We start from the raw sequence: 16,383 nt of genomic DNA, 5'->3' as shown, positions 1-16,383 counted from the left end.
CGTGGCTTGTAGGCTGGTGTTGTTATTACCAGCCTCAAACCTCGCATAGAAGGTATTGAGATCATTTGCTAAGGAGATGTCACTGTTCAGTTTGAGGGAGGTGCCTTTGTAGTCTGTCATCGTTTTGAGGCCCTGCCACATAGCTCTGGAGTCAGCCTGTTCAAACTGAAGTTCAATTTTATCCCTGTAGCGCCGTTTTGCCTCTATTACTGTCCTCCTTACGTTGTATCGCGCCACCTTGTGGTCAATACATGACAGAAACAGTGCAGTACGAAAAACTATAGATGTCAGTTCAATGTAACATAGACCAGAAGAAACATAACAGCAGGGGGTAAATTTAGGAGGAGTTGGAGTTGAGCAGTTGTATGGCCTTGGCCTTCAACTGTTATTGAACCTTACAGTGCGACTACCTAGTGACCTAAACCTCCTACCAGGGGGGAGGTGTTGGAAGAGGTGATGAGCTGGGTGCAGGGGGTCACTAATGATTTTGTTTGCGCGTGTGATGGTGTGATGTTTGTGTATGGAGTCCAGGGTGGGGAGTTTGCAGTTGATGATTTTGGATGCCCTTTTTATGATCCTGTTTATGATGAGTTTTAGGCCACTGAAGACTGAGTTCTAGGTCACTGAAGACTGAGTTCTAGGTCACTGAAGACTGAGTTTTAGGTCACTGAAGACTGAGGGGTGAATTCAGAAAGGGATTGCGTGGCTTTTTCTGACAAATCTGTCAAATGTCTGTGCAAATAGCTCCAAAACACACCTTGCTATTCACAAATCCCTCGCAAAGTGAGAAATGCCGTGCTAACTGCGTTGCCATCAGCATTGCATCCCTGTGCGTCGGTGCTATTTTTGCGGGTATTTAAATGAGGTAATATGGGCGGAACATGTGCCCTTTTCTATGCAAATTAGCCTCATTGCAGAAACACTCCAATTCACAAAGATCGACGCTAATTGCCACATGCAGTTAAAGTGACGCTATTTACGTCCTCAGAGAATTGGGGAATAATCACAATAATGAGAATAGAACCCACACGCTCATATGCTCCAGAATAAACGTTTAATTCATAACGTTTTGTCAGGTCCATGAGGAGTTGACGCTGGAAAAGAGTACATGAGAATGCGGGTTCTATTCTCTTAACTAAACTTTAAGAGAATAGAACTTAATTTCTCACTCTAAAAATAGTTTGAAATAATTTTCACTGGCACACAGTGCCTAACTTCGGCCGAAAGATTCAGCACCAGCAGGTCTGCTCAAACTAATTTATTTTGGGATGACATGACAAACGGTTTTGGTACCATCTGGGTGGGCAAATTTTGTATGTGATTTTTTTTTTAATTCCTATACATCCCTAGATTGTGTTTTGATATGATAGACAGTTTGGTTTTGTAGCTTATTAGTGGTTAACGAAAACTGAGTTTTTGCAAAATAAGTCTCCAACCCCGAGTCGATCGGACCTTCCTACGCTGAGCTATGGTAACTTGCTTGAAACTTTAAAGATACCTTATAGCTCAGTATAGGAAGGTCCGATCGACTCAACGTGTTCAGGAGACTCTGGTGCATAAAAACGTGATCATGGTCATGTCTCTAGTACCCTCAACAACCCCGACGTACAAGCGAATCTATGAAGGGGAGCAAGATATGGCAGGATACTTATTTTGCGAAAACCTTCGTTAACCACTAACCAGCTACAAAACCAAACTGTCTATCATATCAAAACACAATCGCGGGATGTATAGGAATTAGGGATGCTCGATATTGGCTTTTTTACCTATACCGATATTGTCCAACTCTTAATTTCCGATACCGATATCAACTGATACCGATATATGCAGGGTCCCCCCCCCAAAAAACGGAATAATTTCAGGTAATTAACATTACATATCTCTTGTCATGTAATTAACACAACATTATGCACACTTTGACAATAAATAAAATAATAATTTGTTCTTACTTGCTTGCCTGGGTAAATAAAGATTAAATAAATGTAAAAAAAAAAATACAAATATAATTTTTTTTGAAAACCGATACCGATATTTTCCGATATCACATTTTTATGCCAATATCTGCCGATAATATCGGTAGGCCGATATTATCGGACATCCCTAATAGGAATAGAAAAAATAATCACATCTAGAATTTGCAGACCCAATTGCCGATCAGCACCTCCTGGTGGTCCCCAGGTCCAGGCTGAAAACAAGGGGTGATCGAGCCTTCGAGGTGACGGCACCAAGGCTCTGGAACGCTCTCCCCCTGGACCTGCGAACTGCCCCCTCTGAAAACTCTTTTAAAAAAACAACTAAAAACACATTTGTTCAGACAGGCCTTTGGTCATGCATAGGCACCTTTTCTTGTCCTCACTGTTCTATAGTTTTGTTTTAATTAGTGACTCATGATTTTATCCAAATTCTTTTATTCTACTTTTTCTATCTGGTTTCACTGTTTTTTAACTGCTGTTTGTTGTTGTTGTCATTTATTTCTGATTTTGTTTTTATTGTGTTTTTATATTAAGCTGTAGTGTAAAGCACCCTGTGCATTTGTGCTGTGAAGGGTGCTATATAAATAAAGGTCATTCATTCATTCAAAAAAGTGTTTGGCCCAAGGACTAGAAGAGCTACAGTATTGATTGTCAGGACTTCCAATTCGTGATCAGCTAATTGAGGCTTCTGTTTTCTGTCTGCCATTGTCCTCCTAGGACATGCATACTGTTGCATGGGCAGTATTTATACTATTTTACCATATCAGGAGCAAATTCCACTCCGATGCTCCGCGAGCCAACTGGAGCAATCTGGAGCAAACTGCACTCCATGAGCCAACAGCGCTGCCAGATATCAGGAGCAAATTGCACACTGTATGGGCGTGTTTGCACTAGTATATCATCCGCACAATATCTTTAGTGAATAGGTCCTTAAGACGGAGCAAATAGCAGGTGCAAATCATGCACAGTTAAGGGTGCTATTAGCGGGCACAATCCTTGTGAATTCGCCCCTGAGTTTTAGGTCTAATCATCATATGGACATGGCCTAATCGAAATCTTATCAAAATCACAATTATGGCCTAATGCAATATCCAAATCGCAGAGACTGCAGCATTCGATATAGAAACGTGTGTCAAAATACTATATACTATCCCCACGAAAATCATAATTTAAATTAATTTAAATAATGATGCAAAATTCCTATTCCTTCTGATGTTGTGAATCATATGGCTTTTTCCATATTGTTCAACCCTAATGTGAATGCTTACAGATCTAAATATATAGATTTATTCTTACCATATATATCCACATCTGTCTGTACATGCCTGCATATAAGCCTTTTTACATATCTATATATATATCTATATACCGGTATGTACATTATGCCTTACCTACTCTTACTAGTTACACTGCTGGCCAGTATGACCATAGTGTCTTTATACCCGTATCACTGTACATATTACGATAGAGTACATCAATGGCCCTATAACCTAGATATCTGTAGAATGGTATGTTGTAACATAGAGAAACCTATAGGTTACAGCAATGGTCCCTATAGCCTAGATCTCTGTAGAATGACGAGCTAACAAAGTATTTATACGGGGGAGTAGACTAAGTGGAGTGCTGTCCTACACAATATGAATTATAGATATGATGTACAGAGCGATATGGAGAATGACATACCTGCGTTCACTCCCTCGTCCCTCTAGGCGCTGCTACAGATGAATCCCTATCACATTGACTCCCTGCTGCAGCTCTCTGATGTGTGTCGTATCCAGGAGGACCAGGAGATGGCCAGGGATCTCGTTGGTGAGAATCAGTCCTCAGTGGCCCATTGTCGACAACCTCAGTCATTTCAGCACCAAGGACTTTTTTGTGAACAATAATTTTTTAATTACACTATTCCATTTTATTGTCATTAATTGCAATTACAATGGCAACATGTATGAAATAATACTCCCTCTAGAGGCCGTCTCATGAAGCCCTGGTGACTGAGTGACTTTAGTGCCTGACCTCAAAACACTGTTTGATGCCCTCAGCTTATAAAAAGAGAAAGGTATTTCAGGTGAAGGGATGTTTCAGATGTGATGGAGCCATATCATAGGTCTACGTGAGCCCCCTTTCATCAGCTGCTTATGATCATAATACTAAAACATTTCTGTTCTGTGACCCCTCCCCCTCCCGGACATGTGACCTCGCCAGACATGTGACTTCCCCTTCAGCAGCTCCGATTAACTCATTATAGTGATTTGATGTTGAGCCATCTGATCAGACACATTCCATACCAGTGTATTAACCAATGAGAAACACAAACACTTTCCCTACCTGTGTATTAACCAATGTACACACCTCGAGTGCATGGGATCGCTTTCGAGACGCAAGAATCAATATGCTTTCGGCGTTTATTGCGTCATACTAGAGGATGACATTATTTTCGGGATTCCCGCGGGTTCCGTGGGATTCCCACGGGATGGGAGTCAATTTCACTTTGAATCCCGTGATTGTGCAGGACCGGGAGTAAAAGTCAACGGGAGCAGAAGGGAGTGGGAACTATGACAACAAAATCAACGGGATTTGGACAGGAGTGATACATCGGTGCATCACTAATGTAAATGTTTGGTGGTTTTATATTTAACTAAGTCAGACATCAGGGCTGTACAGCGTGCTATGAAAAAATCTGTGCGATGAATGAATTTACTGCACTAGCACCCGTGCGATAGGCATTCGGTTCATATCGATACTCTTATTTTGAAAATCATGTGGCAAGTCTAATTTCCGCCCAAGCGCAGCTCCAGCCATAATATCTATGGCTCTGGCAGCTAACAACGTTCGGTTCATATCGATACTCTTATTTTGAAAATCCTGTGGCAAGTCTCATTTCCTCCCAAGCGCAGCTCCGGCAGCCCAACAACAACAGCGTGCTATGTTATGTTAGAGTGCGCATTTTGCGACCAGGAAATAAGTCCCTGCCTGTTTTTCCTCGCAACGCTTCCAATGCATCTTACATGCTTTGCATCCTCACCAAAACTAACTAGTTAGCTGCTACCGGTAACTAAACTAAGCTAACCCGGCTCAGAGGCAGAGAAAACAGTGAGGAAATGGAGGGGGGGGAGCCTCAGCCTCTCTACGTCAATGATTTTAAGTAGGTGAGGTCAAAGGAGTTTGATAGTATTTACTGAGGATGGCCAGATAATGTTGATATTTAAACATAACAAATAATACACAATAAATGTATACATGATCATGCAACATCTCAATATATCAAAACGTGGCACTTTACAGTGAACAGGAGGTCTATTTGTATTAAAAACAATAGATTGTTTTTCATTTAAATGTCTGGAAGAGCAATTTTTTTTTTATTATTATATTTTCGTTACCTTTTTTGAGTTGATCTAAATGTTACTGATTGTCTTAAATGGGTTTATGATATTGTCTCGTATCGATTGCAGGCACCTGCATCGTATCGTATCGTGGCAGACTTTGTGATATCGGCAATTATCGTATCGTTGTCCAAAGAATCGATATCGTATCGTGATGAAACTGGTGATTCCCACCCCTAGTAGAGTCCATACATCCAACACCAAATCCCATAATTCCTTACACGTAACGTGTCTGGCTGTGTGACGTCAACTTGTCAGCATGAAAATTACAGCCAAACATGGCACTGCAACTAAATAACACAAATACAATAGGCACATTTGTGACTGTTACAAATATAACACGTTTTATACTTGTGCTACAAGATTTTGGTCTGTGCTACAAAACTATCAACCTCTGTAGCACCAGTGCTATGTGCAAAAAAAGTTAACGTACAGCCCTACAGACATGATGTGACCCATGTACTGCATATTTTATACTGAGGAAGAAAAACGGAGTAGGATTGGTAAACGGGAGTGGGATGGGAGTGGGATTCTATAAAAGTTTGGCTCGGGATTGGGACAGGATTGGGATCAGTCCTCTGTGGGAGTGGGAGGGGGTGGTTTTTTCCCCCCGAAACTCTCACTTGGGATTGGGATGGGATGGGATTATTTCCGTGGGAGTGGGAAGGAGCGGGAGTCAAAATCCACTCACATGTCAGCCTCTACGTCATACAAACGTAAAATGGATCTAGCAGATCAACATCAAATAATTGGAAAAAAAAATCTCCAGACGCATCGGCCAGAGGTAAGAGGAATCTAACGTTAATTCCAGCTCGATTGTCCATTTATTTCATTGCAATCCATCTGATCAACGTATGGTGTCTTACTAAAGAAAACCGTTACTGACAATCAAGGAATCATAAACGACCCCCCCCCCCCTTTCCTTCACGCATGATGGAGCATAATGTATAGCGATCATATGCATTTGAAATTTTTAATATAACGTGTATAGGGACGAAACACCAATCGATAATGTATAATACGCATCAGGGCCTATAGCACGCATTCTAGGAATGACTGCTATACAGTCTAAAAACATACTTATATTCTCGACGGTACTAACACGACAATGTATGAATGGAAAAATATAACGTTCCCACATCCGGAACGATAGATACCCGATGTTGAATGGGCCATAGTAATGTCGATATAGCTATAATATTTAAAAAGTTATAGCCCTGCAAAGAAGGTGAGCCACTCCATAGGGTTACAGCACTGGCAGAGAGTGGTAAAGATGGGCATACTGCGTGGCACCCAATGTGTTAACCAATGAGAAACACAAACACATTCCCTACCCATGTGTATTAACCAATGAGCATAACAGAATTAACTGGTTTGGAGCTTTTCCTGATATCTCATTCATCATTCATTTTTCATTTTGGTCGCCATTCAAACCCTTATTTATAGGGACACGTCAACATTTTGGGAAATTAACTTACTGTCTAGAGTGAAACAAGAAGATGGATACTAGGAATGAGCATGAGTAATCGATTACTCGAGTACTCGCCGTTTCAACTGAACTTGTGGTTTTTGAGGGTGCTCGACTTTTATTTTAATTTAATTTTTATTACCACCAAATACGTCCACCAAAAGTGCTTGTTTGTATTCCGTGATGCGTGAGTTGTTGGAGGAAGATGGAAGCTGTAGAGCAAGACATAATAAATTCGGTAGCGTGTGTGTGACTCCACGCAATATCTTGTTTTTGCTACTGCCATGCATTTTAAGATGCATTCTAAAAATAGATTTCACTAAACAATTACTTGAGTAATTCATGCGAGTACTCGATCTGGGAAAACATTACTCATGTCCATCCCTGACTAGGACACCATGACTCAATGAGACCTTCTGATAGCAGGGTTGATTGAGTAGGACACCATGACTCAATGATACCTTCTGATAGCAGGGTTGATTGAGTAGGACACCATGGCTCAATGAGACCTTCTGATAGCAGGGTTGATTGAGTAGGACACCATGACTCAATGATACCTTCTGATAGCAGGGTTGATTGAGTAGGACACCATGACTCAATGATACCTTCTGATAGCAAGGTTGATTGAGTAGGACACCATGACTCAATGGCTCCTTCTGATAGCAGGGTTGATTGAGTAGGACACCATGACTCAATGGCTCCTTCTGATAGCAGGGTTGATTGAGTAGGACACCATGACTCAATGATACCTTCTGATAGCAGGGGGTGTATCCAATAGGACACCATGACTTCTGATAGAAGGTGGCCATGAGAGGTTTTGAAAATGTAAAAGAATACTGTTAGAAAATAGTTATTGCAGCTTTAAATGAGAGCAGACACTTTGTGACCACGATGAACAAAGATCATTGTTACGCAACTACTTCACCACCAGGGGGAGGTTGAAGGACAAATTTCCTCATGTATTCCTTTTGTAATGATGTGTACATGAATAATTGTTCTTTGCTTTTCTTTCTCAGAGAGGGCGTTGTACAGCTTCGAGTGTGCATTCCACCCCGTGTTCAGTCTGACCTCAGGCACCTCCAGACTGGATTATCTCAGACCAGAGAACAGGTCGGTCTTTCCTCTGTTTCACTGAAGAGGGTTCTAGTTTGTTTTACTAGTTTGTTGTTAGGGATAGTATAGAGTGTATGCTGGTAGGAGTTAAAGAAGAACTCTCATTCACATCCTCTGTCTGCAGGGCATTCTATCTGTCTCTTTACAAGCACATGCTGTTCCTGGAGAAGAGGGGATGCCCACGGACTGCTCTGGAGTTCTGCAAGCTGATCCTGAGGTAGGGAGCGTTAGGGTTACACAGGGAGGCACACATCCATACACCATCCAACCAGAGTGGATAAATGAATTAACGTTACAAAAGAAGAAAATGCAACCGAGAGATTTGAACATGGGACCATATGATCCACAGGCAGCGAACTAACCCGTTGAGCTAAACGGTCCGACGGTTACTGACTAATCCATCATTTACACTTGTCAAGTGCCAATTGCGCTTGTCGTCTAGTATTGGCATTAATAAATCAGATGTCATGCTAATATGTCATGTTCTCAGGCATTAAAGCGTTCCGTCTTGAGACGGATTTCCGTCAATTTGATTCGGAGTAGTGACGGATTTTATGATTTGTAGACGGAACAACATAAGCACCCGCCAAGCGCCAATGGCGGGCAGGTTTTAGGTTTGGCGAGTGACATTTGAGAGGTCTGTCCGCCACATGGCGGGTAACAAAATAGTCATGTAAAATAATTAAAACTGCGGTGTGTTTTGGTCTTAGGACACTCTCCTTGTTTACCGACGTCACATCCACCACCTGCTTATGTACCTGCTTGCACTGTAATGTTACGCACGCCTGCTATACCGATTAGCTAACGTTAGCTTAATAGCGTTAAATGGAAGGAGTAAGCCGGCCACTAAAAAGAAAACCCACCGCGGTTTTCTCAGACGAAAAGGATGAGCGTGACCACCTAACAAAAGAAAGTTTCGAGAGGAATGCAAGTTTGAAGATAGCGATGTTTCAAGAAACTGGCTAGGCTACTGGGGGCTGTAGTGGTGAGTTGTTAACTTGTTCCGTGTGCCGCAACTATGTAAAAAAGAAAAACAGAAACAACACATTTGTCATTGTCGTGTTCAGTGATGCCACAGATTACTTGTAAAAGTAATCTGATTACTGATTACTGATTACTCCTTTAAAAAGTAATCTTAGTTACTTTACTGATTACTTGATTATCAGAGTAACTTAGTTACTTTGAAAGTAACTAGGTTACGAAGTCGTCCCCCCTGCTGCTGCCACAACATAAGAATGACAAAAAAAAAATTGTAAAATGTACTCAGTTTGAGTAAAATGTACTAATAGGGCAGGTAGGCCTATCTATAGATCTATAGATTTCACAAAAGATAAATGGTCAATAACACCACATGTAGGCTGATATGTAGCCTACCTTTGAGGCCTGCCCTATTCAGATATGGTTCTAATGTTCCTAGTGAAACAGGGGAGAGGGGTGAGTAAACCAGTGATTATATCTCAGTAACAGAATCTTCTCAAACCTCTTGTCAGAAAGTCTGTTCCTTCTAGGCGTGAGCACCAACCCTCCCAGACTAAAAAGCCGTTCCACAGGAGCACTTGATGGGTTGGAGTGTTATACTTCAAGAAAATGTTCTTTATGTTTGAAGGTCTATCCAGTATCTGAAGCTCATGCTCTTAAAAGACAGTCTATTAAACGGTACTGCTCCTCCTATGCTGCTATTATTATTATTGTTGTGAAGGATCAGATTAAACCGAATATATATATTTATTTATGGATATATATTTAATAGTATTTGTATATCGTTTGATATCCCCTGTATATTCCTTGTACAATATGCACTGAATATCCCTTTAGTCTACTAAACAGCCCATAATAGTTTCATTCTACCATTGGACGAGAACCTGGCGCCAGCAGCCATACCCCTAGGTTCAAGTTCAATCGTGCCGCCCAACATGTCGTGGCAAGCCCGGTTCCGCGTAGGAATACGTCTGGCGAAATACGAATGGTACTATTTGTTCACAGCGCATATATATATGGCGCAAGTAAAGTAGAACTTTCTTTTAGTCCATTAGTTCTTTACCCTCCAACCGAGTAACAGACGCGAAGCCTCACCCACGACGCACGTGTGGTGCAGTAAGGCCTACTTGGCCTCAGAATAGGCATTGAGATATCGTGTGGATTAATAGTTGAATTGTCATAGTTTGGCACTATACCGTCGAGTTGGACGTATTCTATTAAGCTAATAATAGTCTATTTATGTATGGTGCATCGTCGGTTAGAGTTATAAAGTGAGCAGCACCCCCATCGTTCCTGACGTTATCTGGAGTCTTAACCAGGCTGGGCAGACCACTAGTGGTGCTTGCATCCGAGGAGCTCCGGGCCAGGACGAGGAGACCTGTACATTGGATTACTCTACCCGGACGACGGCGAGCCTTCCACGGCTTGGATTATGCTTTGGGTGCTTTGATTATTCCATGGATAACGGCCAACACTGCTGAGTGTTGGAACTACCCCCCGGAGAGGAGTCCAGGTGAGACGGCGCTCTACACCAGTGAGGTCGCCTCACGTCTCTCCGTTGTGGACCGGCAGCTACCGTCCACCAGAGGGTCCAGCTGTATTCATCTGCGGACCGAGGTTCTGTGGGCACCGTGTTCAAGACTTTGAATTCTCCCAAGAAATCGTCGGCCAGATGGGATACCGCCAGCGGCTTCTCTAACCCCCCCCTCCCACTGTCTTACAACCAGCGGGACCCCCCCCCCCCTTAGTGTATCCAGCTATAATCATTTAAGTACCATCGCTATAGTTCCCTAAAGAACCGGGTTGTATACTTACTCCCTGCGTAACCAGAGAGTGGACATTCAATGTTGATTTACCTACGAATACTCATTTGCCATACAAGTGCATTTCAAATCATAAGTGTAAACAAGTGAACGTTGTATATACCTTTTGCTATATTAAATATTCGATTTGTACATTTGTGTGGACTTCGTTTCATCAGGTGGGAAAGTGTTCATCATATCTATATCATGTACTGGATGGCCAGAAGTTAAAGTACAAGAGGTAGTGGTTTAATACCATACTTAACAATACAGTCAGGGAATTGTACCCCTCAGTTACAATTGGTCCTTCGAGCCGGAGGGTAACTAGTGTAATATTAATATAGTGTTATTAATATTAAAATGGCCTATGATGAACACTCCACGAAACGGTCCTCCTGACGTAGAACGCCCGCGGCGCAGACGACAGACACCTCAGTACTTAGAGGATTACGCTGTCAGTCAACTACCTAGCCTTCGACAAACGGTAAACGCGGTAAAAGTAGAAAGTAAAATTATGTCTGACCTTAACGACCAGGTTTCCCCGACCACAGAGGCCCTAGTAGGTTCTAATGTAACTGACCAAGCTCACGGTGGGGACCAGGAGGGAGCTGACATGCCTTTACCCCCCGCCAATACCGAAGAAGTAGTCCCCGACCAGCCCCGGGAGGAAGACAACCCTACAGAGAGAGAACTCTGCACGGAAGAAGAGGAGGAGAGCGCCGAGGAAATAGAGCTCCAGGACTCCCCAATGAGTACACCCAGGAGCGGCTCACACAGGAGCGGCTCACCTCCACAACCGCCTTCCCCCAGCGAAGCGGAGAGGATGCTACAACAGGCGTTCCTCGTCAGCCTGACAGCCTCTACCGAACGTGATCGACTTCAGGGCGAACGCGATCGACTCCAAGCACAGCAACGGAGCGAAGAAGAGCGCACACGCCTGGAGATGAGACGCCTTCAGACAGAAGAGAATATGGCAAGAGACCGGGCCGACGCCCAGCGCGCCGCTGCCGGTGCCCAAAGAGAAGCAGATCTCACCAAGCGCGAAGTCGAGCGCGACAAGTTACAAGCGCAGCTAATGGAGCAGCTGATCCGCAAGGCAACACCCTCTCCCTCCGCCAGGGGTTCAAGGAACTCGTCGAGACAACAGTCAAGGGCAGCGTCTCCTAACCGAGCAAGCGACCCTGAACTTGACCAACAGACCAAGCCTATACCCCCCGCAGACCCCCTTCCCAGACCGGTCCAAGCGAGACCCAGCTACAAGGAAGGAGCGGCATACACTGCGGAGAAGCTAAATCAACGACTACAGGATCTGGAAGACCTGATAGAGGAAGAAGAGGGAGAGGAGGAGAACCAAGCCCGACGACAGCACAGTACTCCACCGGACCAGGAGGTCCAGTACAGCCCAGGCTATACCCCCGCGGCGCTGCGCTACAGACCCCCGACTCTATTCACGGGTGAGCACGACGCACGACCAGCCCCGAGGAATAGCACCTGGACCAGCGGGCCATGGTACCCTGTCGGTACCAGCCCACAGAGAGGCGCAAGAGGGGACTCGCCTAGGAGGTCTCTCCCCCAACGCTCGCCGATGTATCAGCCATCCACGGCGTCATACATTGCCACGCCGTCGTTTCCAGATTTCACCTATGAGAATCGAGCACAGTACACGGAGCTCCGGATGTGCTTGGTGGATTGATGGTGGATGTCGCTGATGAACGCCACAAGTATGCAATATTACTGAAGCACCTGAAAGTACCGCGAGCGGACAATATAGCGCTAGCCTATGCCACCTCTACGACCCCATACACAGCGGCCCTAGCCGCGCTGGACCAGAGATATGGACGTATATGGGATTACGTAATCCAAGAGATAAGGCATATTGATCGCCTACCCCCAGCAACAGACAATCGCTCATTAGACGACCTGTCAATCAAAGTGCAGTCCCTGGTAGGGATGCTGGGAGCGCAACGGGAAAAGGGCATGCATGAGCTATACGCCAACTCTAACGTCGAGAGGATTTTGGAGAAGCTGCCACCCGCAAGACAAGAGCGTTTTAGGCGGCAGAGGGACTACCGGGATCCTAACGGCCCCGAACCATCCCTCCTTGATCTAGCCGACTTCCTGGCGAGAGAAGTCAGCAGCTTACGACTGGATACGTTCGGGCGGAGCACGCCAAGCTCCAGAGAGGGACCCAGGAGAATAAATGATGGAAGAAGATCGGTGACTGTCATGCACCAATCAGAGTCAGTACCGAGCATTAAGAGCCACAGCACCCCCTCGAGAAAAGAGAAGTGGAAGATGGCGTGCCCCTACTGTGAGAAAGAACACTGGCTGTCACAATGTGACCTGTTCACAAAGATGAATGCAGAAGAAGTGAGTCAATGGATAAAGTCCAACAGGCGCTGTTACCGATGTGCGCGCAGTCACATGGCAGCCGAATGCCGCCTAAAGAAAAGGTGCAGTCGGTGCGACGGAGCCCATCTAGATATACTACACGACAGTAACAGAAGACGGCCTTCACCTGCACCATCGAGCGGCACCAAGGCAAGTGTCATGTACATTGACCCCGCCAGCAGCAGCGGCGCCCAAGTGCTCTTAAAGGTAGTCCGTGTGACATTGAGCTACCAAGATAAAGTCATGGACACTTACGCCGTCCTTGATGACGGGTCAGAGAAGACCCTTCTGCTCGCGTCCGCTGCGGCTCAGCTGGGACTGCGGGGGAGCGAGAACGAAATGACGATTCGGACAATAAGAAGAGATTTAAAGACGATAAAGGGCGAGAATGTCTCCTTCACTATCGCAGCAAACGGGCAGCCAGAGCGACGGTATAGGATTACAAATGCTTTCACCAGCCAAGAAATAGGACTATCGCAGTACACCTACCCTATCGCCAAGTTGATGGATAAATATGTGCACCTGCGACAACTACCTATCCCGCTCATAGACGGCGCTACCCCGACCCTGCTGATAGGCTCCGACCATGCAGAACTCATAGTCCCGATTGACCGGGTCCATACCGGACCCCGAGGCTGTCCTGCAGCAGTCGAGACCCGCCTAGGGTGGACACTACAAGGCCCCCTCGCTAAATCTCTCAACCGAACAGCAGCCACTAGCTGCCTCCACTCCAGAACGACAGAAGAAGACACCACTCTCCTGCAGCATGTCGAGAGGCTATGGACACTAGAGACAATGCCCTTTAAGAACGAAAAGAAAGATATTCGTTCTAAAGAAGACATTTACGCCATCAACCTACTCGAGCAAGGGACAAAGAGAGTCACAGTCGGCGGAGTGATGAGATGCGCAACTCCACTCCTGAGGCGAGAGGGAATGCCCACCTTTCACGCAAAGAAAGACGCCACGGAGCGCTATCTATTGAACACAGAGCGGCGCCTAGCCAAAGACCCCGCTCAAGAGCGTGTGTACCGCGCTGAGATTGAGAAGCTAATCACAGCGGGACACGTGACAAAGATTGACATTAAAGAGGCAGATCAGACGACCGAATCATGGTACGTGCCGCATCACAAGGTCCATCACAACGGCAAGGATCGCATTGTGTTTAACTGCAGCTACCAGATCGGATCCCAAAATCTGAATAAAGAGCTCTTGCCCGGCCCCACACTCGGCCCCTCCCTACTAGGCGTGCTACTGCGCTTCCGCCAGGACAAGGTGGCTATCAGCGGGGATATCAAAGGGATGTTCCTGCAGGTGAGACTAGTGGAGGAGGACAAGCCCCTGCTGCGGTTCCTATGGAGAGAGAGGATCGGAGATGAGAACCCAGCCATCTACCAGTGGGAAGTACTCCCCTTCGGAACCACATGCAGCCCGTGCTGTGCTACATTTGCACTACAGAAACACGTCGCAGAGGACCCAGCAGCAGATGAAGAGGTCCGACACAGTGTGAAGAACAGTTTCTACGTGGACAACTGTTTACAAAGCGTTTCGACTCAAGGAGAAGCCTAGGCTCTCCTAATCAAGCTACGCGCCTCCCTGATCAAAGGCGGCTTTGATCTCAGGCAGTGGGCCAGCAGTGACCCGCACGTATTGCGCAGCCTCTCCCCCGCGGACAAGGCTGCCAGCAGCGAGACCTGGATGGCGACCATCCCAGGAGAAGCCCAAGAAATGACACTAGGACTAGTCTGGCGCTTCAAAACAGACTCGCTCCACTATAGACACAAACCCCTGACTCCAGAGCAGGGAAGGTCGACGGCGACACCGACCACCAGACGGAGTGTGTACAGAACACTCGCCAGACAATATGACCCGTTGGGATGTATTCTACCTTACACCACCAGGGCAAAGATGATTGTACGAGCACTATGGGACAAGGACCAGGGCTGGGACGACCCAATACCCGCACACCTTGCCTCAACATGGAGAGAGTGGGAGACGGAACTCCGCTCACTCCCAGGCGTCAATATACGCCGCAGCTACTTCCCATCCACAGTGAGGCCAGAGACATGCAAGATTGATCTACACGTCTTCAGCGACGCCTCCGAAGTAGCCTATGGATCGGTGGCCTACTTGCGTGCCCAAGAGAAGGGAGGAAAGATACACAATGCTTTCATCCTGGCTCGCTCAAGAATAGCCCCACGAAAGCAACAATCTATCCCGCGTCTAGAGCTCTGCGCAGCCCTAGCAGGAGCGCATCTAGCCACGTTAATCCAACGTGAACTCACCATTCCGGTGCACAGAACAATCTTGTGGTCAGATTCCACGACAGTACTCACATGGATCAAGTCTGATTCATGCAGATACAAAGTCTTCGTGGGAGTCAGAGTCACCGAGATTCAAGAGTTAACAGAAGCAGCGAGCTGGCGGTATGTGGACACCAAACACAACCCAGCTGACGTCATCACCCGGGGAATGTCTCTGGATGACCTCACCCGTCGCAACATCTACAGTGACGGACCAGAATTCCTCAAGCTCCCGGAAGAAGAGTGGCCTACGCCCACCCCACGGGAAGCAAGTAACGAGGAGGCTGAGAACAAGAAACCTATGTTCTGTGGACTGAGCACAGTCGCCTCCACAGACCCCAACATAGATGACTGCATTACCCTAGAGAGTGCGCAGCAAAAGACATTCCTGTGGCACCACCCAGAGATTCAGTCCACCACTGACATTTCAGCAGCTGACTACGAAGAAGCAGAACTTCTTCTACTACAACGAGCCCAGAGAGACTCGTTCCCCGATGAGCTAGACTGCCTACAGGGAGGAAAGCCCGTCCCATCAGACAGCAGACTGCTCCACCTGGCACCCGAGAGTGACGCCCATAATCTCATCAGAGTGGGTGGTCGCCTGCGGAGAGAGCCCCCGATCTACCAGATGACATTAAGTACCCGATCGTCTTGAACAGCCGACACAAGGTCACAGAGCTGATCATAAAGAAATACGACGAGGATGTACACCACGCAGGAGCAGAGAGAGTCTTCGCGGAGATCAGACGTCGCTATTGGATACTTCAAGGAAGAGAAGCGGTGCGACGCTTCCAGCGAACCTGTCTAGACTGCCGAAAGTGGCGCGCGCAGCCCAGCATACCACGGATGGCCGACTTACCCCCCTGTCGCCTCCGACTCGGCGACAAGCCATTCCACTCCACAGGCATGGACTGTTTTGGCCCGTTGTATATAAAGAGAGGAAGAGGAACCGAGAAGCGGTGGGGTATTGTATTCAAA

The 16,383-nt window shown here is 46.2% G+C and overlaps 1 protein-coding gene across 1 annotated transcript in view; it reads left to right on the top strand.

Moving 5' to 3' along the window:
• The window catches only part of tcf25 (TCF25 ribosome quality control complex subunit), a gene marked incomplete at its 3' end in the record, with an annotated part of 93,238 nt that overhangs the window by 37,599 nt on the left and 39,256 nt on the right, over positions 1-16,383 (top strand). The window contains exons 8-10 of the mRNA XM_084308656.1: positions 3,683-3,782; positions 7,838-7,931; positions 8,059-8,151. Of these exons, the coding sequence (XP_084164782.1) occupies positions 3,683-3,782; positions 7,838-7,931; positions 8,059-8,151 (287 nt within the window). The remainder of the gene's footprint in view (positions 1-3,682; positions 3,783-7,837; positions 7,932-8,058; positions 8,152-16,383) is intronic.

Source organism: Notolepis coatsorum (genome assembly GCF_963971535.1).
Source record: "Notolepis coatsorum genome assembly, chromosome: 2".
Taxonomy (NCBI): Eukaryota; Metazoa; Chordata; class Actinopteri; order Aulopiformes; family Paralepididae; genus Notolepis; species Notolepis coatsorum.
The sequence above is the reverse complement of the archived record's forward strand: the minus strand, read 5'-3'. Positions and strand labels throughout refer to the sequence as shown.